The sequence below is a fragment of the Capricornis sumatraensis genome, chromosome 19 (assembly GCF_032405125.1).
Source record: "Capricornis sumatraensis isolate serow.1 chromosome 19, serow.2, whole genome shotgun sequence".
Classification (NCBI taxonomy): domain Eukaryota; kingdom Metazoa; phylum Chordata; class Mammalia; order Artiodactyla; family Bovidae; genus Capricornis; species Capricornis sumatraensis.
The window spans coordinates 74,640,856-74,663,792 of NC_091087.1; the positions used below are offsets into that span (position 1 = coordinate 74,640,856).

The following is a 22,937-nucleotide window of genomic DNA, read 5'->3' on the forward strand; positions in this document are numbered from 1 at the left end:
GCGAAGGTGGCTGGGCTGGTGGGAAGGCAGCAGGGGCTGTGGACAGTCTCAGGGGCCTAATCCCACCCGCTACCCCACCTCCTGCCGCCTCAGTTCCCCTTTCTGCAGGGGTGGATCACCCTGTGTGCCTCGCAGGGCTGCTGCAGGGCCGAGTTGAAGCCGTGCTGTATGAGTCACGACTTGGTGTATTTACTCTTGGGTGGTGGGGCAGGCCCTGTTATGGGTCACCCCAGTTACCAAGGAGGCCCCTTCCCCTCTGCTCCCCTTTCCCAGCCCTGCCCCCCTCCCTTCCTTAGGGTCAGCCACTTTCCCCTCCACCCGTCCGGGCCTGGCTTCCCCCACGGTCAAGGCGCCGGCGTGGGTGCTGCCTCTCTGGCTGGTGGCGGTGCCCAGTGCCTGGTGAGCTGAGTTCCAGGCTGTTGACCATGGGGGCGTTTTAAACCTCTGTGAGCTAGTTACTTGAGATGAGGAAAATAGCACCCCTCCTGGAAGGCAGTGGGGAAGTGATGGGATGGGCACTCAGGAAGGGCCCAGGAAATGGAAGCTTCTGTGGTGGTGTCGTCACCCCAGTTGGGGAGCAGGACGGGTGCGGGTGCGGTGGAGCTGCGAAGCTGGAGTTTCCTCTCTGAGCTGCTGTGTGACCTCAGACAGGCCTGCGCCTCCTTGGGCCGCTTGTCCCTCCAACCTGGGAAAGGGCTTGAGGGGGCACTGTGGTTTCTGTAAACCTGAGCCCCCCCAAGGTCATAATCGGTGTCTGGCCCTGCCTGCCTCGTGGTCCCAGTGGGAGCAGCCCTGTTTCTGCTCATCGCGTTCCTCTGGGACCCCAAGCCACACGAGTCAAGAGGAGAACCCAGCAGAACGGAGGATGGGGCTGGGGCGGGATTCCTGCCTCTGCCCAGCCCCTAGCGCCCTGTGACTGCTCTGGACCTCGGTTCTCGCTCTGTGCAATGGGCCAGCAGCCGAGCTCTGCCCCCTCCCCCAGAGTCTCAGTGAGCCTGTGGTCCCCCTCCCTGCCCAGAGGATGGGCTGACAAGGAAGGATTTGCCAAAACGAAGTCCCCTTCTGTCTGGAGCTTCAGGGAGGGCCTGCGGGTTCTGCGGAAGTGGCGTCCAGGGGGAAGGTTGAGTTGCTGGTACCCATCTGGGCCAGGAGACAGCCAGAGCCCTGGCGGTCATACAGGTGAAAACAGATCAACCTGGCCGCACGCTTGGGCTGGGGAGCCAGGGGCCAGTCCTCCACAACCACTGACCCTCTCATTCCCTCCGCTGGTCAACCTGCAGGCCTGAGTCGGGGTGATGCTGAAGATGCTGACCTTCTTCCAAGGACTCCCAGGCCAGCAGCCTGTGTCCGGGGCCCCTGACTTCCCCAGAAGTGCCCAGAAGTTGCCCTCTACCTCAGAGGCAGAGTCTGAGGCCTCCATGTCGGAGACCTCCTCTGAGGACCTAGTGCCATCCCTGGAGGTTGAGGTGGCCGCGGACAGGGATGAAGAAGAGGCCGGCAAGAAGAAGAAGTCGAAAGGCCTGGCGACCATGTTCAGCGTCTTCACCAAAGGGAGGAAGAAGAAGGGTCAGCCCAGCTTAGCAGAGACTGAGAGCGAGTCTGAGTCCAGTCCGCGGCCGCCTGCCCAGCTGCCCACAGGTAGGCGGGAGCCCCTTCCCCAGGAGGGCAGGATCTGTGTAGGATGGGGGCTCATTGGAGTGGATGCCCCAATCAGCCGGGACAGAGGGGGCAGGGCACGTGGGCGTCGAAGGGCCTCCCCTCCCTGCTTTCATCTGCTGCCCCCTGATCTCAGGATCTGAGCCTGGTGTCCCCTGCCCGGGCTGGGACACCCCGCATGTTTTGGGGGTCTCGGCCCCTGGGAGGTGAGCAGGGCGGGGGGCGGGTCTCAGAACCCCAGGCCGCGCTAACGCCGTGTTCTGGCCGCAGTGGAGGAGCTCAAGGCCGACCTGGAGCGCGGGCGGCTGGAGGCGGCGGGGCCGCTGCTGGCGCTGGAGCTGGAGCTGCAGGAGGCCGCGGCGGCGGGCCTCGCGAGCGAGGAGGAGCTGGTGCGGCGCCAGAGCAAGGTGGAGGCGCTGTACGCGCTGCTGCGCGACCAGGTGCTAGGGCTGCTGCGCCGGCCGCTGGAAGCGGCGCCCGAGCGGCTGCGCCAGGCGCTGGCCGTGCTGGCCGAGCAGGAGCGCCAGGACCGCGCGGCGGCGGCGGCGGCGGCGGGGCCCCCGGGGTGCCCGGGGCTGGCGGCCACGCGGCCCCGAGGCTGGCTGCAGCTGTGGCGGGACGGCGTGGCGCAGGCGGCCGCGGAGCGCCTGAGCCGGCGGCCGGCCGCGGACGCCGAGGGCCGCACGGAGGCCGAGCGCGCCTTCCTGCACATGGGCCGCACCGTGAAGGAGGACCTGGAGGCCGTGGTGGAGCGCCTCAAGCCGCTCTCCCCCGCAGACTTCAGCGTGGTGGCCGCCTATGCCGAGAGCTACCACGCGGAATTCGCGGCCCAGCTGGCGGCCCTGACGCAGTTGGAGCTGTGCCCGCGAGACACCTCCATGCTGCTGCTCTGGGTGCAAAACCTCTACCCCAAGTGAGCTCGGGCGCGGGGTGCCAGGCGGGCGTTCCCCGGGTGGGCAGGGCCTGGGTGTCACCAAGTGCAGGGAGTCCGCTGGGAGAACGGCCCAGGCGGGCCTGGAATCAAATGGGCAGGGCCTCCGATGGGTCTGCTTTGCCCCGGGAATCCTTAGTCTCTCTGGCCTTAGCTGCATCCCACAGTTGGGGAAACTGAGGCACAGAGAATGGGGGCAAGGACCTCATCTTTCTTTCCTGAGTTTCCAGTCTGGGTTAGGGGGTGAAGCTGCCTGTGATCAAGACTCAGGAAGGGCTGTGGCCAGGAGCAGGGGCCCTGACCTGGCCTGGGTCAGCCCAGGAAGCCAGCTCGGAGGAGGAGGTGCAGGATTCTACATGCCGCAGGAGGCAGGGGCTCTGCTCTGGGGCCGCTGACAGTCTAACAGAAGTAAGGGAGTGAGGCAGGGGGGAGCGAGGACAGGCCGGGAGAGGGAGAGGCGGGGTGGTGTTCCCAGCAAAGCGAGCAGCCCTGCATGGCCCAAGGCTGAGCTGGGAGGCCTTCTGGGAGCAGTGTGGTTCAAAGCAGGCCGAGGGAGCAGTCCCAGGCGGGATGGGGGGCACTGGGCCTGTTGGGGAAATCCCCACTGTGCAGGGTGTCCCCCAGTGGCAGAGCTGAGTTCTGGCCACCGAGGCCTGGAGCTCCCAGTTTGGACGGTGCCTGGTGCTGCCGTGGAGAATCCCCGGTACCAACTGGATTCAGATCCGGGCATCCCCTGATACACCCAGACCCCATGCATCCCTGAGCATGTTGCTGCCAGTATCTTGGCTTTCTCTGCCCACTGAAGCTGGATAAGAAAATCTGGAGACAGAGGCAAAAACACAGCAGGCTCCTGCCTCCAGAACTGTGTCCCTGGCTCCATGAGGAACCTAGGGGATCCTATAGCTGGGGGCTCGCAGTGTGTGGTTGGAGATGAACAGAGGGGTAAGGATCCTGCGTGCTTCTCCTCAGCTGTTTCAAAAATAGTCATCAGGCTGGCATTGGGTAGCCCAGTAATTTGGGGCTGGCAGTCTGCTGGCCCAGCTGTTGGGTCCATTGTCTTTTGTGGACTGTAGTGAGACGTTCTTTCTATAATGCAGAGGAGAGAAAAACTCGAAGAGGTGGTTTGCAGAGAGGGTGCTGTGAAGTTGAGCCCCAGATACAGAATGTTTTGAGGGGACTATAGGTGCAGCATGTAATTCTCAAATGAGGTTTAATCTTTTGATAAAGAAACTTAGTTACAGACGGCAGATCAGGAACAGGTCAAGAACTGGAGGAAAAAAACAGCACGACACCTCTTTTTTCCCTTATTTTCCTGCAACAAGCATGTCCCTCATTTGATCAACCTGGGTGGGGAGAGACTTAACCTGCAGTGTGGATCAGCTCGGGGCTGGCCCCACTTGTAGCATAAAGCCTGCAGGAAGCCTGGAGGTGTAGACCCTGTAAGCGATGTCTGAGGCTCTCAGGGATGTTAGTGGTCTCGGTTGGTGCTGGTGGGTCAGCCTCCAGCAGGGGCCCGATGAGGACGAGGTTGGGGTGGTGAGTAAGGAGTCAAGGAGGGCAGGGAAGCTGGCCCGGGGCAGGGGATGCCAGAGAGTCCCGCCAGCCGAGCGGGTTCCTTCTTGTTGGTCCTGACTCACCAGGAAGTGCCGGGCCTGTCCCGTCTGCCCCTCCACCTTCCTGTCCTGGTGACCTCTGGGGCTTTAACCTGGGGCCCCGTGGGGTCAGTGCAGCCTGACCTGAGCCCTGAGAGGAGGAGACCCGGGTGGCTCCGTGGAGGTCCCTGTGGCCAGAAGTCTGGGGAGCAAAGGGACACAGCACATCCAGGCTGGTGGGGCAGGGGTGCTGGCAGCAGAAAGGGCTATTCTTGAGCCTCCGGGCAGACAAAGGCCCTAAGGAAGTGCCAGGGCTGGGCAGTCCCCAGGGGGCTCTGGGACCCAATGGAAGCGCCACAAGGATGGGTGGATATGCCTCCGTCCAGGAAGAGGCTGGGGAGGGGCAGACAGCCGTTCCTGCTGGGACTGGCCCTCCTCTGGGGGCGGCAGAGCGGGTCTGAGGGGAAGGCAGGGCAGGGCTGGTGGGGTGCAGTGGGAGCACGGTGGAGGATGGTGGGAAGGAGACAGAGGGTGAGAAGGGGAGGGGGAGCCCTCGGAGCAGGGCCATCAGACCGGAAATGCGGTTCTGCCGCAGCAGGGGGAGGGGGCACTGCTGGAGGCAAGGCAGGGAGCCTGGAGGAGGGTCCTTCAGTGTGCCAGGCGGGAGATGGGGGCTGGGCCGTGGGGTGCCTCTGGCCGGGTGCCTCGAGGCTGATGGGTGTCAGGAGCATGACCTGGAGTAAGAGTGGACGCGGGGAGAGAGTGAACGGAGGCAGGGTGATCCGGGGTTCGGGCCTGGATGGAAACGAGATGGAGAGGCAGGGGTGGGAGGCACTGGAGGGAAGGCAACTGAGCTGTGCAGGGCTCTGGCCAGGACGGGGGGGACAGCTCTGGTTTTCCTCACGCCAGCCGCTCTGCCCACAGCGACATCCTCAACAGCCCCAAGCTGTCGCCCGAGCTGCAGGGAGTCAGACTGGGGACCCTCCTGCCCCAGACCCAGATCCGGCTGCTAGAGGCCACGTTCCTCTCCAACGAGGTGGTGAGTCCAGGGCCAGTGCCGGGCGGGGTGAGGGGGGGCGAGCAGGGAGCCTGGCAAGGACGCCCCCGTGGGCTTCGCCCTACCCTGAGAGGGCCCTTCCTCCCCTCCAGGCCAGCATAAGGGAGCTGACAGCCCGAGCTCTGGAGCTGGAGTCGGAGCGCTGGACCAAGGATGAGGCCCCACAGAGGCTGGACGGCCGCTGCCACAGTGAGCTGGCCATCGACATCATCCAGGTAGCGCCCGCTGCCCTGCCCGCACTGGCCTCATCCCTGTGGGCAGACGCGCCTGCCACTGAGCACACACCCCCTTGCTCCATGTCTTACCCATGGCCACCCCTGCCCCAGCCCTAGAGCAGGTGGGCGTCTGCTCAGTTTCACCCCCCACCCCCACCCCTGCAGATCATTTCCCAGGGCCAGGACAAGGCCGAGAGCATCACCCTGGACCTGGGCACGCAGATAAAGCCCTTGCTATTGGAAGAGCTGGCCAGGTTCCTCAGGAGGTGGGTGATGGGCATGCATGCCCAGAGCAGGGCTGGGGGCTGAGGGGTCCCTGGCGCCCCCTCTCTCAGGGTTCCAGTCCCTCCCTTGGGCCCCAGGAGGGGATGTTAGCTAGACCAGCGCCCCCTCCCGGCCACTAGGGTGTCTGTTATTATGAGCAGGAGTCCTTGTTCCCCTGCACGACCTACCAGGGCACTGAGAGCCTCAGGTCATCTGACCCCCACCCGCCCCCGACCCCGGTCAGCAAAGTGCCAGGAAGAGCAGCCTCCAACTGCAAAGACGCCCCGCAAGGGACTGAGGGCCTGGCCCCCCTTCGGTGATGCCCCCGGTCCGCGCCCCGAGTTCTCTTGGCTGCCCGCCTTCCCCCTTCTGCCTGCAGGTCTAGAGGGGCCTGGGGCTCTGCAGCGCCCTCTCCAGGAGCTCTGCAGGGGCCCTGGCCGCGCCGGGCTGAGCGTGTGAAGCCAGTTCCGGGATGCCTACTGCGCCCGCCGTGTGCCGCAGGGGCCGCGTGTGGAGCGGGAGGCTGGCCGGGCGGCTGCGAGGCTGCCCTTGTCCCAGTGTTTCTGCTGCTCCTACGTGTGCCCTTTCCCTTCCACCAGCTACCAGCGCGCCTTTGATGAGTTTCTGGAGCGATGCAGACAGCTGCGAAATTACAGGGCCAATGTCATCGCTAACATCAACAACTGCCTCCCTTTCCGGTAAGGGCGCTGGACAGTGTGGGGAGTTACTGCGGCTGCCTGCCTGCGTTGGTGGGGGGAGGGCCGGGAAGCCGGCGGGTGGGGAGGGTGGGAGGGGGCGGGGGTGCAGAGGGGCGGGCCGGGGGGAGGTGCCTGGGATGGGGGAGGAGGAGCAGCCTAAGCAGCGATGTTGAATTAAAATGAGCAGCTGGAGAGGAAATGCCCGGGCTTACAGGGCAACAGCAAGCATTTGTCTAGTGCTGGCGGGTCAGGCGCTCTCGCAAAGGGTTTCATTTATGCTGTTAGCAACCTTGTTAAGCAGATACAGTGACTGTGTCCATTGAACCATGAGCACCCTGAGCTATGGAGAGGCTGAGCCACTTGTCCTCAGTTAGAACAGGATGTGGTGTTAGGCGGGTGTTAGGTGGGAAGGCTGGGTCCCGCCTAGGGAGCCTGGATGGAGTGCCTTGGTCTTGCTCCTGCTGGGACAGGGGAGCCAGGGAGGGTTCTAGAGCGATGGTTTAGGGAGATTCGCCTGGGGCTCCTGGGCTGTCTGGATTTAGGGCTGCAGGCTGGATGGGGCTGGCGTGACCTCCCTGCCTCCTGTGCTTCCAGAACGTCTGTGGAGCAGAGGTGGCAGACACCACCAGACCTCCGGAGCTCCCTGCTGAGGCCCCTGAATGAGCTAAAAAGCCATGGCTTTGATACTCTGCTCCAGAGCCTGTTTGGGGACCTGAAGGTAGTCCAGCCTCCTGCCCCGCGGCACGTGCTGAGTCTAGTGCCGGGTTCCTTGGGGAGGGCCTGGGGGGTGGTCAGCAGCACATGCTGAGTCTAGTGGTGGGGGTGCTGGGGAGGGCCTGGGGGGGTGAGGTGGGGCATTGGGCAGCAGAAATGAAGACCTGGCTGGAGAAAGTCTCAGCATTGGGCAGATACAAGGAGGCTGGTGGCCCCCGTGATGTTGAAGTCACCCCCTCCTTCAGCCTCGGGATTGCCCTGGGGTGGGAACAAGAAGCCTCAGAGCCCCTCCCTGTTTGGACTCCACCTAGTCCTCAAGCTTGCCTGTAGTTTCCCCTGACGCCCCCAGGCCCTCCTGCCGGACCCTGCCTCCCAGCCAGGACACTCAGAGCCTCTGGCGGCTCCCGCCACATCTGCGGGGGCCAGGGCATCCCCAGAGACCCTTAGTGCCTGTACCCCAGGAGGAGGCCGGGGTCCTAGGGGAGGGAGAGGGGGCACTCCTGCCTGCCATCCGGGGGAGCCCCCCTTCACCCCAGTGCCCTGCGGCTGCGAGTGGCCAGGCGGTGACCCTGGATGACTCGGCAGGGTCATCATCATCATAGGCCCAGCCAAGCACAGGGCTGTGTTTATGCAGGAATTTATTTATTTAAGGAGGGAGATGGTGGAGAAGGCCTCAGGGCAGGCAGATGGCAGTCCTGGCTGGTCAGCCTTGGAGAAGGGGACGCAAACCCGGCCTCCACTTCCTGCTGGAGCGCCGGAGGAGTCTTTACTATAACCCGACCCGTGTCCCCGCCCCGTGTGTGTCTGTGCGTGCGTGTCTACTGGGCAGGCCCTTCCTCTGCCAGGTGTGGCCACACAGCCTGACTCTCTCTGGTAGCCCCTGTTCAAGAAGTTCACGCAGACCCGCTGGGCTGCCCCCCAGCAGATCCTGGAGGAAATCATCTCCGCCGTGGCCGAGAGGATGCCTGAGTTCTCAGAGCTGCAGGACTGCTTCCGAGAGGTGAGGGGGTGCTGGGCTGCCGGTGGGGGGACACGCAGGCAGGCGTGTGTGTGGGCACACCCGGATGTGCTTTTTCGCTCTGGCATCTGCCCCTCCCTGGACCTGGCCTTCAGGGAGGTGGTGGGTTCCCATGGCCCTGCTCGCTCGCCCACCCAGGAGCTCCTGGAGGCGGTCCACTTGCACCTGGTGAAGGAGTACATCACCCGCCTCTGCAAGCGGCGCCTGGTCCTCAAGACGGCGGAGCAGCAGCAGCAGCTGGCGGGGCTCGTCCAGGCCAACGCCCAGCACATCCAGCAGTTCTGCGCCCAGAATGTAAGCCCCCGCCCACCCCCCACCCTCCCATTACGGTGGGCTGCCCTCCTGCTCCAAGCTCTTCACGGGCTAGGATAGCCCCTCTGGGCCTCTCCAAACCTGATGAGGTCCGACCCAAGCCTCTCTGGGCCCCCGGGCGCGCTTCCGGGCAGGGCCAGCCTCTCTCAACAAGCCTGTGCCCGCAGGGCTCCCCGGCCACCTGGCTGCACCACGCCCTCCCCACGCTTGCCGAGATCATTCGCCTGCAAGACCCCAGTGCCATCAAGATTGAGGTGGCCACGTACGCCACCTTGTACCCTGACTTCAGGTGAGAACCGGGGCTTCCAGGACCCAGGGAAGGCAGCGTGGTCCCGTGGTTCCCTGCTGCGTTCGGAGCATTGAGGGTGTGCAGAGTGAGTCCCTGAGGGTGGACAGAGAGCAGATAGATACTGGCCACTGTGCCCAGATCTTTACAGCGGCTGTTCATTCGGTCCTCGCTGCCACCTGCTGGGGCTGACCCTCTTCACCTCCATCGTCCAGATGGGACCTGGGGGGTGTGAGGAATGGGTCCAGGGTAACGTGGCTGGTCAGTCGTAGAGCCGAGACAACAAAGCCAAGGCATCCGGCTCCACACCACATGAGCCTTTCCTTCAGAGGGGGATCCGAGACCAGAGGGACCAGGGACCTGCTGGAGGCCGTGGCACGTCCGTAGTGAAGCTGGGGTCCGCCAGTCAGCCTAGGGGTCCTCCGAGGCTTGAACTGTGTCCTGGGGCCTCTGTTCTAGAGTGGAGGCTCAATCCCTGACTGCCTGAGGATCCGGTGAGCCAGGGCAGCGGTCTCTGTGGGTTGAGTCCTCTGGTGTGGTCGGCCTGTCCCATTATAGCCTGGTCCAGCTGCTGGCTGATCTGGTCCACCTGTTCAGCCGCCCATCCAGTTACAGACTCGCCCCTCCATCTACCCATCATACAGGCCCCTGCTTACCCATCTGGACGCCCATCTAGCTATCCAGCCATCTGGTCACGCACTCATCTACCCATCTGTCCGTCCTTCCATCTATCCATCCATCCACCCATCTAGTCATCCACCTGGCCCCCTATCATCTATCCATTCACCGATCCTTGTATCCACCCAGCCCGCCAGCAGTTATCAAGTGGTCTCCTACTAGCTACCCGGCTCTGTTTAGGCACCAGGATGCAAGGAGGTACAAGGCACACCAGGCCTTCTGACAGACAGTCAGATGAGGGTTAGCAATGATGAAGTCATCCAGCGAAGGAGTACTGTTTGGAAGTTTTAAAGATTGTTTAACCAAGGTTGTGAGTGGCGGAGGTCCTGACTTTAGAGCTGGAAAATCCTCTCTGGGGAGGTGACTTGTTCTAAGTTTTACTGTTTACTTTTGGCTGTGCTGGGTGTTTGCTGCTGCGTGAGCTTGTCTCTAGTTGCAGCAAGTGGGGACTGATCTCGAGTTGCAGTGCCCGGGCTTCTCATGGTAGTAACTTCTCTCATTGCAGAGCGCGGGCTTGAGGGCTCATGAGCACAGGCTCAGTAGCTGTGGTCCATGGGCTTAGCTGCTTGGTGGTATTTGGGATCTTCCCAGATCAGGGGTGGAACCCGTGTCTCCTGCACTGGCAGGTGGCTTCTTGACGGGGAGGTAACATGTTAGCTAAGTGCTAAGGGGTGAGAAGGAGCTGGATACCTCAAGGACCTGGGGACGAGCATTCTGGGAGGAACAGCCAGTGCAAAGGCCAGACTGGGCAGGAGCTTGGCACCCTCTGGAGGCACTGTGGCCCATGCCGCCCAAGCACAGTGGGTTAAACAGAGTAGGGCACACTCGTGGGCAGGGGGGTTGGCTGCTGGGCTCTGTGGCTCCAGCCAGGAGTCTGGGGAGCTGGGAAGGGGTGTGAGCAGGGGTGTTGGTGAGCGGGCCAGACTGACAGGACCCTGTCTTTACCAGCAAGGGCCACCTGAGTGCCATCCTGGCCATCAAGGGGAACCTGTCCAGCAGTGACGCCAAGAGCATCCGGAGCATTCTAGACATCAACACGGGGGCACACGAGCCCTCCAAGGCTCTATTTTCGCTTATAAAGGTTGGTTAGCTTTTTCTGTGGCCTGACCTCCTTAGGAGCGCCTGGCGAGCATGGGACACCACTCCGTTTGGGGGCCGTCAGACCAGCACCAGCGTCACAGCCCCATGCGGCCCCTCCGGGAGTCCTGCCTCCTGCTGCTGCTTCTGCCCAGGCCTGGCCGAGGTGTGGGCCCCTGGGCCGCTGGAACTGGACAAGCCATGATGTGTTGACCCCTCCTGTGGGGCAGGAGCCGTGAGGGGAAGCTCTGTGAATGAGAGTGGAGCTTGCACGCCCTTAAGGAGGGGTCAGGAGGGTGTGTGGCTCGGGGACCCAGCTCCGGGATCACCGCCTGTCCTCGAGGTCCTGCCACACCTGTCTGAGGACCGCCCTGCTCAGGCTGGGTCTCCAGCCTCCCCAGCTCCTGAGTGGGCCCGAGCCTCATCCCTCCTGCCTGCTCTGGTCCAGGGCTGCGTCAAGCCGGCCTCAGCCTGTGAGTAGGGCAGAAGGAAGAGCTGGAGGAGGAGAAAGGGGAAGATGAGCTCCTGTCTGGGAAGGTGGGGGGACTGGAAAAGGGCCTTGGAGGACAGGGCAAGTGGGGCAAAGCCAGTGTCCGAGCCCCCGACCCCTCTCATTCCCCTCGGTGTCCCTTGAGGATGGGCCTGGGAGGGCCAGGACCTGCTGGGTTTTCTCGGGCTCTGCGTCCCCCGACAAGGGGCCGACCCAGAGATGCATCTGTGGGTCCTCCCTGGAAGTCAGGCTGAGGTCGGGACAGGAATATCTTGACCTCTGACCCCTTGGCCTCTGGGTCAGTTCCCTGTTGCCAATCTAACAAACTTCCACAGCTTAGGAGCCTAAAACGAGAACTTGTTTTCAGTTGTGGAGGTCAGCAATCTGACGTGGGTCTGGTGGGCTGAGCCAGGCGGTTCCTCTGGAAACTCTGGCGGGGAAGTTCCTTGCTTTTTCCAGTTTTTAGAGGCCAGCCTCCCAAGTTTCTTGGTTCGTGGCCCCCTTCCATTTCCAAAACCAGCAACGGCCTGTCAAATCCCTTTTGCATCTCAGCACTGCCCTCCTACTCGCCCCTGGTGGTGACCTTTAACCCACCAGACAATGACCTTTGACCTACCCAGGCACTCCAGGATCCTCTTCTGATGTTAAGGTCAGCTCATTATTAATTCCACCTGACAGCCTTAATTCCTCTGCCGTGGAAACTAACATAGTCAGAGGCCCAGGGATTCGGATGTGAGCATCTTTATGGGGTGGACATTATTTTGCCCACCACAGCCTTCACCCATCCCCTGCCCTGTAGCGTGCCTTATCCTCCCCAGGAAAGCAAAGGTTCACTCACCCTCCTCGGCCTGGGGCAGTTGAGCCTCAGGCGTGACCCACCCCGCCTGTGCCTGCGGGAACGCCCCTCTGTGACTGGGTTTGTAGCCGGCTCTCTTGGACTTGTCCCCCTCTTTCCAGGTACTGTGGCCAGAAATTGGCCCGTGTAAATGGTTCACGAAGGCCTTTGTACATTTGTAGAAGTTTGCAGGTTTGATGTTATTATTTTATGATAGTATGCTTTTGTATGTTTTTTTAAGAACAAACTCTTGGTTTTCATAGCTTAATATAAAGCTGATTTCAAAAGTGACTGTGGAGTGATTTCTCTTGGGAGAGGCTTTCTCAGCCTCTTGGGGTCTGGCAGACTCTATCCCCAAGCGCCTCCTGCCCACCTCTCACCTGTGAGCGTGACCTTTGGGAGGGTCTGCTGTGGGCCAAGGCCCCTCACTTCACCCTTCAGTTTCCTCACCTGGAGGTGGTGATCACGAACCTGTCTGACTTCCCCCACAGTCCTTTGCAGAAGAGGGGGACAGCGACATTTCAGCTCTGTGTGTCTGGCCCAGCGGGAACTGGCTCTGTATTCCTGGAACTGACCTCGAAGGGCCCAGCTGTGATCACAGCTGGCCCAGCTCTCCTCTACACCCCCATCCTGGCCCAGGATTTGCAGAAGGGCAGAGTCCCTGGGAGGCAAAGGGGAACCTTGGTGAGCTCATTCCAGAGAGCTGAGGGTTGGGGCGGCCAGAGGACCGATGACAGTGGGCGGAGTCTGGGGTCCAGCTGGAAAGGCCTGGACATCAGTGGCCAGAGCCAGAGGGAAGGCCCTTTGGGATGAGATGCGGGTGGGATGGACCCACTGATCGTGGGGAGCACCCAGGGGAGGGAGGGACAGGCCACCCCAGGCTGAGCTCCAAGTGTGGGCTCTGGTCTTTTCTTGAAACTGGCTACCAACAGGGAACTCTGCAGATGGGTCATCTCACAGCACACCAAGATGTGTTGCTTCCAAAGTCTAAAAAGACCTACCAAGAATTTGCCTCTTTTATTTTCATGAAAGTTAAGGTCATTCAGTCGTGTCCAGCTCTTTGCAACAGCATGGACTATACAGTCCATGGAATTCTCTAGGCCAGAATACTGGACTGGGTGGCCTTTCCCTTCTCCAGGGGATCTTGCCAACCCAGGGATCAAACCCAGTGGTCCACATTGCAGGCAGATTCTTTACTAGCTGAGCCAAAAGGGAAGCCCTTTTTTCATGGTAGCTGGTAAAGCATGCAGCAATTTCCCTTTCATCTTAGAGGGGATGTTTTAAAAATCTCCATACCAAATAATTCCCAGAAATTTAAAATCACAGGCCCCTAAATTTTTTTTGTGGGGGAGGGGTTATCACCCATCCTATAGTTCACATGTATCTTATTAACGTATCTGAAGTACTTCCTATTTCCTCTTTATCAGATCTAATCAGCATGATGCCATCAATGGGTCGACCAGTTGTAATGATCAGTTGAATAAGATCAATTCATTGAAAAATACAATGGTGGTTGTGAGGGGCTAGGATGAGGAGGGAATGGGGAGTTATTATTTAATGGGAACTGAGTTTCAGTTTTGCAAGAGGAAAACAATTCTCAAGATACTTGATGGTGATGGTTGCATAACAGCATAAATGTATTCAGTGCTACTAAACTGTATACTTAAAATTGGTTAAAACAGGAAGTTTTATGTTATGCGTATATTACCACAATGTAAAAAAGAATTTCTTTCTGCAAAAAAGTAAGCTAAGCATAGATTAAAACAAAATTTTTGTGTTTTTGTGTGAGTGTATTTTAAAAAGTCAGTGTGTTAAGACCTTGATACTATCAGAGTGGCCAAAAGATTGGCAACATGGCATTCCCCTGAACATTTTTAGAAATGCAGAATGCCTGCCTTAGACTTTCTGGATTAGAATTCATAAAGGAAGAATTCCTAGGTGACTCATATGCAAATTAAAAGTTTTCCTCAGCTTTTAAAAAAGCACCAGTTACAAATAATAAGAAAGATAGTAGAGATCTCTGTGGAATATACTGTGGCAGAGAGCAGGAGAATTTACATAGTTAAGAGGCAAGATTGTTAAGGTATACTGCTGGTCCTGCCAGGTAAAAGCAAACTGTTTCTGACGGTCCCTGATAATTAGTACAGAGAAGAAGACAGTGACGAGTCTAATAGTCACATGCCTAGTGCCAGGGCCGTTGTGATTTGCCCCAGTAAACCTGCTACATCTGGGACAGCAGATACAAGTGGAGTCACCGCCTGATTCCATTTCTCACAGTCCAGAGTCCTTCTCCCAGATCCATCCAACGGGGTGTGTGGGAACGTAATAGGCATTCCCATTCCTGCTTCTTTCAAGTCTTCATGGTGGCAGTAATCTTTGCAGTTGCCCAGGGACACAGTCAGGGGTAGGACCAGGATCAAACAGTGAAGCACCAGGACACAAACTTTAAAGAGGTGCTCATCTCAGGATCACGCAAATACCAAGCCCGCACATAAAATTGGTGCCCTAGGTGCCTCACTCCTTAGATGACACTCACTCCCAGGGTTACATGAGAAAAGTGTTGGGAATTAAGACATGCACCCACCATTGGTGTGACTGTAACTTAGCACAAAATTTCTCAAGGACATTTCAATATTTTTAAAAATGTATTCCAAGGTTTCAAAATTATCTTGTAACTCCTCACCAAATTTGTTGTGTCCTGTGAAATTTTTAAGTTTGAATTTATATTTTTACCAGGTCAGCAAGGCAACTATTGTTCAAAAAAGTCAAATAACAGTTCTAAGCTCATAATTAAAAAGTCAGGTCTCTGCCCCTGCCACCCTCACCACCGCAGGCAGCCCCTTTCACTCTACCTGTGAATTCTGGTCCTCCTCCTTGATTTTTAGTTTTAAGTGTTCTCTACTGAGTTGCTGTCATATAGGTCTTAAAAAATTCTTTTCAAACTTGTTACTAGGCTTTTCATGGTTTTAGCCAATATTGTGAATCAGACCTTTCCCTATAAAAATTATCTTATAAGGTCCTGGGCAAAAAGTGTTAATCTAAGGAGTTTTGTACAGACATTTGTTTTGTAATCAGTGAACTTAACAGATTGATTCAGTTCAGTTCAGTTCAGTTGCTCAGTCGTGTCTGACTCTTTGCAACCCCATGAATCCCAGCACGCCAGGCCTCCCTGTCCATCACCAACTCCCGGAGTTCACTCAAACTCACGTCCATCAAGTCAGTGATGCCATCCAGCCATCTCATCCTCGGTCGTCCCCTTCTCCTCCTGCCCCCATCCTTCCCAGCAGCAGAGTCTTTTCCAATGAGTCAACTCTTCGTAAGAGGTGGCCAAAGTACTGGGGTTTCAGCTTTAGCATCATTCCTTCCAAAGAAATCCCAGGGCTGATCTTCAGAATGGACTGGTTGGATCTCCTTGCAGTCCAAGGGACTCTCAAGAGTCTTCTCCAACACCACAGTTCAAAAGCATCAATTCTTCGGCGCTCAGCCTTCCTCACAGTCCAACTCTCACATCCATACATGACTACTGGAAAAACCACAGCCTTGACTAGACGGACTTTTTTCGGCAAAGTAATGTCTCTGCTTTTGAATATGCTATCTAGGTTGGTCATAACTTTTCTTCCAAGGAGTAAGTGTATTTTAATTTCATGGCTGCAGTCACCATCTGCAGTGATTTTGGAGCCCCCCCAAAATAAAGTCTGACACTGTGTCCACTGTTTCCTCATCTATTTCCCATGAAGTGATGGGACCAGACGCCATGATCTTCGTTTTCTGAATGTTGAGCTTTAAGCCAACTTTTTCACCCTTCTCTTTTACTTTCATCAAGAGGCTTTTTAGTTCCTCTTCATTTTCTGCCATAAGGGTGGTGTCATCTGCATATCTGAGGTTATTGATATTTCTACCAGTAATCTTGATTCCAGCTTGTGTTCAGAGGAACACTGTTCCTGGGGCAAGACTTCATCCCCTGGATAACAATGTAGTGGGACCTAAATGTTCGGGGACCAGAAGTAAAAGAGCTTCCCTTGGGTTTCCGGGAGTGATGAGAGCGGCTGTTCCCACCTCCACACAGTGCCTCTAGCTACTTGGATGTAGTATATATGGGCCATCGGTTCAGGGCGTACCCTGCACGCTGGGGAACAGAGCCTCAGCCCCGCAGGGTGACGTCCCCAGCCCACGTCTTAGCTGAAGGGAATCCTGATCTTCTCTCTGCCTGGTTGCTTCAGCGACATGATCTGTGTCAGAACAGAAGAGCCTGCAGTCACAGCCCGCTGTCACAGCTCTTCTGACGCGGAGGTGATGCTACGAAAGATCGATCAGACATCAGGTAACCTGGCAGAGCGACTGTGGGCACAGAGAAAGTCTATATCCAGAGTAGGCGTTGCCCTGTTGAGGAAGCATTTCTCCATCTCCTGCTTCGAAGAGGTCTCATGTAATCAACTGGGCAAGTGAGTGGCTTGTCTTCTCTAGGGATGGTGTCACACTGAGGGCCAACAGCTCTTATGATGACAGGGCGGCCTTTGGAGGGGTCATCAGTGAGCTGAGTCTCAGGGAGAGGAAGCCCCCACCCAGCCTCCAGCCTGGCCCCCATTGTCCCTGGTCATGGCCCCCTGTGTAAACAGGGGCTGAGGAAGGAGGCCCCTGTCGTCTACTGGACAAGCCATCTTGTCTACCATGTGGTCAAGTACTTCCTTAAAAGAGGGGAGGGGTGTCGGGCGGGCTCGGGTGGCACAAAGATCTGCCTGCTTTGCGCCCAGCCCCCTCACACTCATATGCCTCTTCCCCAGACCTCCTCATTACTAGTCTTTCAGTCTCGCCCCTTTCTTATCCCAGACCAACAGCCAGCCATTCACCACTGCCCAGGAATCAGCGTATCCTTACCGCAGACCTCTCCCTCGCCCCTCCTGCCCTGCTGGGAGAACTTCACCTCACCACTGACAGTCCCCTGGGGACAGTCCTGAGTACAGTGGTCTACCAAAGATGTGAAGAACGCTAAAACCAGTAGGTGAAATTGCTGAGGAACAGAATCCTGGCCAATGCGATGTTTGCGGGTTCCCCTGGGGGCAGCTCATCCTCGCACGGGTGGCTCCCTGGTCCCCGGGAGCTGAGCCTGGATGGCCGCCCACCCCCTGCCCTGGCACCCGGTGGCCGAGATAACCTGAGCGTCTTCCTCAACGTGACTAAGCTTCAGACATTTCAAGGGTGCAGAGAAAGGGTGTACAATGACTTCTAGAGCAAATACTCTAAGGAAAAGGAGGTCACAGGTCTCTCTACAGGCCTGTCCCTGTCGTGCCTCATTACCTCCAAGCGGATCAACCAGACAAACCTAGTGTACCCGTGCCCGCACGCACAGACGTGTCCCACTCTGTGTGACCCCATGGGCTGTAGCCCGCCTGGCTCCTCCGCCCACAGAATCCTCCAGGCAAGAACACTGGAGCGGGTCACCATGCCCTTCTCCAGGGGATCTTCCCGACCCACGGATTGAACCTGTGTTTCCTGCACTGGAGGCAGGTTCTTTACCGTCTGAGCCACCAGGGAAACCCAGATAAACAGTGTCAGCTTTGGAAGCAGCCCAGCAGGGAAATGTCGTCTCTGGGAGCAAATTGCTTCCTGACCAAAGGGGCCGAGGCACCCGAACTGCAGGAAGAGGACTCTGGGAACGGAGCTTGAGGGTAATGAGACTGTCAGGGGGATGGGCAGAGGACATTTACAGATGGATAGAAATGAGTGACTCACACGGAGTCACTGAACCGGGACTCCAGTTCAGTGCCTGGCAAGGACGCAGTCAACATTCACCGCTGGCACGGCGGCTTGAAGCCTGTGACAGCGGCCTTCAGTAAGGAGGTGGATGCCGGGGCCTCCTTGGCAGAGTGTTAGGTAAGGACGACCAGGACCCTGAAAAGAGTGTGTAACAGGCTTTTTAATGGTGAAGTGCTCCTGGGCGGGGTTCCCGGACCCGAACGAGGCAGGTCGAGGAAGTCTGCACCTGGACGGTGTTGGGGGTGGTTTTTATACGTTCGTTGTGAGGGATGATCAGGCTAGATGGACGGGGGTTCGGATAGGTCTCCAGGCCAAGGTGTCGCGGGCTGACAAGTCCTTCTACATGGCTGGGGTGGGGCAGCTTTAGCTGGTGAAGTGTGCTGTCATTGGTCCCCGGGATCTGGGAGGCTCCCTCCATTAGGGACTTCCCCTGCCAGCGGGAGGGAGAGGAGGGGAGGCCCATTGTGGCCCTCGGGGTCCGGCTTTACATTCTGACCCTTTTGATCAGATAAGGTGCGCCGTTATCGCTTCTGGCTACTTCCTGCTGAACTGGGGCGTCGCTGTGGCTGAGGGTCGTGGCTGGATCCCAGTGACCTTTAGGGGGCCTCAGGGTCTCTGGACGGGAGCTTGGAGTATGCGGCTACCATCAACATCTGTCCAGTAGCCATCTGGGTCAGCTCCCTGAACCTCCAGAGGATGATCTGAAAACCACAAGGTCTTATCAACAGGATGAGAAACAAGGCTGCGAGGGGTCCGAGAAGTGGGAGAAGCCGTCTTGCCCAAGACGACTTCCACCATCCCGAGAAATCTAAAACCATCTGACTCGGCCTGTCCAAGTCTGATGCTCTCTCTCAGCTCTCGGACCTTGTTCTGAACTATCCCCAAGGCATTAATGAAAAAAAAAAAACAACAGTCTTCCCTTAGGAACTGACAGGTTCCCCCTTTTTCAGCTGTTAGCAGGTCTAGGGCCCTTTGATTTTGGAGAGCCACTGCTGCCAGAGAGGTTATCGGGGTTTGTAATGCCATCAGGGAATCTGCCACCTTGTCCAGGTCTTGATTGATGTCTGCGGACAGCTTATAGTAGAAGTGTGTGGCTGATCCCAGTCCTCCCGTCCCCAGTCCTAAGGCCGTGAATGAACGTCCCCCGAGGAGCAGGTGAGCTGCAGCTAGTGCCCGCCGGCGGCAGGTTGACTGGGTTTGGTCCTCCATTGCCTGGGGTGTCAGAAAGGTCAGGTAGGCAGGAAGGAAGATTGGGGTGTAAGGCTGAGTCCCGTTGGGTGGGAAGCATCGTAACAAGGTGATTTGATTGCGGAGAAAGATTATCCCGGGTTTTCCTCATATTGGAGGGTTTGGGGATAGGGGGGTCTCGTCTCGAGCCATCACAGGCCACTGTGGTTAATGAGGTGTCATTGGCCAGAACACAAGAGGTGTTGGCTGGGAGGTACAGTACCTCGGTGGTCAAGGGCCCCATTGGCCAGGTTACTTCAGTGGCATTTTGAGTGAGATTTTGGGCCTCTATCTATTTTTTTGGGATCAGTTGGGCGAGGAACAGTCGGGGTCTCAAGGGAAGACAGAGCCCATGGAACACTCCCGATTAGATTTTGCTGCTGCAGGAGTAGCAAGTGATTTTTTTTCCATACATTCTCTAACTTTATTTTAGGAAAAAACATTCTGTCTACTATTTTTAGCTATGCTGCTGTGGCCGCTCTAAAAAGGGGGAGATGCCAGGAGCCAGCACGGGAGATCCCACCCATGACAAGGTCATGCAGGAAGAATCCTGATAAGCAAGGCTTCAGGACTCGACGGACCCCCTGGACCTGCCCAAGCATCTACCCCAAAAGCAGAATCTGTCTGTCTTACTATTTTATGCCTTTCACCAACTCTTCCAACATTAATAGGGGGCTGTTGCTGACCACTTTTCTCTGGAAAGAGTTAATTTAGGGCTCTAGGTGATAAATCTCCTGGGCATGAAAAGAGTGTTTCAAACCCCCTGTTAGCATTCTAGCTTACTTGGCAGGATTATCCAGACTCGTGCAACATTGTTGAGACAATGCTTGCTGCCAAGTTCTCACATCCCTTATCCATCGTGTTCCTGGGAGTGCATATAGTCAGGATGTAGAAAACACAAGCAGCAGCTTTAGCATTAGCAACATTAGACTTTGAGTTAATAAGTTCTTTCTTTGCTGTAACCCACTGAATCTTTGCTCCATAAAAATGTAACTCTGTACTTTCAGGGTGATGAAGGCTAGGAATTTAAGAAGAAACACTTCAAGGGAAAATTATTGTTCTGGCTGGCCAACCTTTATCAAAAAGCGGTCATAAAATATCAACAGGCCTCCAGGCCAGAAGATAATGTAGAAAAAATAAGACTCTTGCAGGAAGGAACCTGATATTGATAAAAGTTAATACAGATGGATGTTGAGTTGACTCTGCATTTTTCACCTTGCTGTATGCACAACCCAGGGTAGGAGTTTACTGGGCTCATGGTGTGGATTAGAGGCTTCAGCTGTCAACTTTATTAAGTCCTGTTGGAGCTTATGTTGGATTTTTGTCTCTGATCTTGGGCCCCCTTTCCGTCTGTCATATCGCAGTGGGATTGTATGGTGAAACAGAGGTCTTTGTCTCTAGCTTTATAGCAGTTAGAGGCTGAGTTTGATTTGGCAGTCCCAAGGCTCTTGGCCGTCCAATACCATTTACCCCCATGGGAGCATGGCTGGGTGGGTGAGACATAGCAGTCTCGGTGGACATAAGTGTAGGCTGTGAACCCAGTTTTTTAGTGGTCTCATTTGGTGTAGCCCCAGGGGCAGGGTGTAGGTTGTCCCACCTGTGTTTTCTCGGCCTGGAGGAATAGTGACAAGAGCATGTTTAGCTATGATATTAGGAGGAGAGTGATAAAGGAGAAAAAATCAATTTGAGCTTTTGTGAAAAGGAGGAAGGTCTCCTGTAAGTGCAGATCAGAAATTGCCTGGATGAAAGAGTCACAGTCAATAATTGGGGTAGCCAGCCAGAGGTCTTGTAGTAGGGTCAAGATAAAGTCCTCAAGGCAGGCTAGAGACATATGGCCAGGTCAGGTCATTCCAAAGGAATAGCACCCCAGGAGTAGTGAACAGATGATAAGGTAAGTAAGGGCCAGTGAAAGTCGGAGTGTGGGCGGCCAGTCCTAGGGGCCCGTGACAGCCAGTCCAGTGGTGAAGAGTAGAGCCAAAGTTGCGATTGGCAACAGCCACAGCGGATGAGGCCAGACAAGCATTGGACAGGGCATGTCACTCACTGGCGGGAGGCAGGGGTGTCTTAGTAATGGTGAACTGCTGGAGCCGAGAGTCGCTAAGGTCTGACAGGAATTTGGAAGCCAGGAGGTCAGCCAGGTGGTGTGGTGAGAATATAGTTAGGGGTTGATCTAGAATTAGCTTTTTTGCATCTGCGTATAGAGAAGCTGCTGCTGCCAGGGCGTGTAGGCAGGGGAACCATCCCCGGGCGGTGGGGTCTAACTGTTTGGAGATAAATGCCACTGGCAGCATTTCAGGGCCCGCAGGCTGTGTGAGGGCTCCAAAGGCTAGGCCCCCTTTTTCATCAGCATACAGGTGATGGGGGGGTTGGAATTGGGCAGAAAGAGCGGGGAAGGGGACAGCAAAGCTGAGCGGAGGTTGTAGAAAGCCTTTTGGACCTCTGTTTCTGAAGAGAGCGGTCCAGTATGGGTGTCTTTTGGAGCTGTGTAGAGGGGTTTAGCCAGTGAAGCATAGTTGGGGACCCAGTGCCAGAAGAATCCTGTTAACCCCCAAAAGGACAAGATTTGTTCCCCAGTAGAAGGGAGGCAGACGTCTTGGAGAAGGCTGAGTCTGTCAGTAGTTAGAGTTTTAGTTGTTGGGGTAATCTTTAGACCTAGGTAAGTTACAGAGGTCTGGGTGAGTTGGGCTTGTTGTTGAGATGCTCGGTATCCTTTAGAGCTGAGGAAGTTAAGAAGAGTGGTGGTATGTATCAGAGAGAGAGCTTGTGAGGGGCTGCAGAGCAGAAGGTCATCCACATACTGTAAGAGGGCACTAGAGGCCAAAGGGCACGTAGCCAGATCCTGGGCCAGAGCCTGGCCAAAAAAATGGGAGCTGTCTCTAAACCCTTGGGGGAGGACTGTCCATGTCAGCTGGGAGGACGGTTGGGTTTCTGGGTTGGTCCATGTAAAAGCAAAGAGGAATTGGCAGTCTGGGTGTAAGGGAATAGTGAAAAAGGCATCTTTGAGGTCTACGACAGTAAAGTGAGTCGTCTTGCTAGGGATGTCAGAAAGTAAGGTATAGGGATTGGGGACAATCAGATGGGGAGGGATCATGGCCTCGTTTATCAGTCGAAGGTCCTGGACCAGTTGGTAGCTGCCAGCAGCTTTCCGTACCAGGAGAATGGGGGTATTGCAGGGCGAGGCCGTGGGGACTAGGAGGCCCTGGCCTAAGAGACGGTCTATGATTGGTTTAAGACAGCATAGATGAGTCTGAGAGATGGGGAATTGAGGGCGGCTTGGGAAGTGGGAAGGACCACGTAGTTTAATCAGGATGGGGGTGTGATGGGTTGCTACCAGAGGAATTTCAGTGTCCCAGATGGTAGGGTCGGCAACTGGAGCCTCAGGGGAGCAGAGGAAGAGTAGGGGCAAGGGGAGAGATTGGGAAAATGAGAGCGGTAGGTGAATGGAGGCCCTAAGCTTAGCTAAAATGTCCCGCCCCAGCAGGGGAGTGGGGCATGAAGGGATCATCAGAAAAGAATGTGCGAACAGGAAGTGGTCAAGCTGATAGGGCTGTGGCCCAGTCTGCAAGGGTTGTGAAGACGTGCCATCTATACCCACCACCGAGACCTGGGAAGGATGCAAGGTGTCCCCGAAGGAGGGAAGGACCGAGTAAGTAGCCCCCGTATCCATCAAGAAATTGATAGCTTACCTGCCACTTGAAGCATTACCCTGGGCTCGGCTTGGGTTATGGGGGTCCCTGAGTCTGGGCGCCATCAATCTTCATCAAAGGAGAGAAGTCCCAAGGTGGGGTGCAGGGAGGAAATGTCCTTTTGGGAGCCCAGACCTCAGCCCGGTAAGGCCGGGGCCTGAGTCACCTGGGGACAATCACTCGCCCAATGTCCCGGCTATTTGTAACGAGGGCAGGGCTTTGTCAGGAGCCGAGATTTGGGCATTGGTGGGCCCAGTGGCCCTCATGACTGCATTTGAAGCAGGCTCCTGGCGGTGGCTTCTGGGGACCCACCTTCTGTCCCGTGGCTGGCCGCAGGGCTGCTACCAGTGTCTGGGTGTGTCTCTCAAGGAGGTTAGCCTGGAGTTCGGCTTTTTGTTTAAGACTTGCCTTGCGGCTGGCTTTGGTGGCTTCTTCCCAGGCGTGGTA

The 22,937-nt window shown here is 56.7% G+C and overlaps 1 protein-coding gene across 1 annotated transcript; it reads left to right on the top strand.

Moving 5' to 3' along the window:
- Window positions 1–1,291: 1,291 nt before the first annotated feature.
- TNFAIP2 (TNF alpha induced protein 2) lies at window positions 1,292–10,592 on the top strand. The gene is made up of 11 exons (XM_068991287.1): window positions 1,292–1,638; window positions 1,927–2,569; window positions 5,104–5,218; window positions 5,329–5,451; window positions 5,617–5,717; window positions 6,315–6,413; window positions 7,008–7,131; window positions 8,005–8,127; window positions 8,284–8,439; window positions 8,625–8,746; window positions 10,370–10,592. The coding sequence occupies exons 1-11, from the start codon at window positions 1,296–1,298 to the stop codon at window positions 10,509–10,511; spliced, it is 2,091 nt and encodes a 696-aa protein (XP_068847388.1). The 5' UTR covers window positions 1,292–1,295; the 3' UTR covers window positions 10,512–10,592.
- Window positions 10,593–22,937: the final 12,345 nt, after the last annotated feature.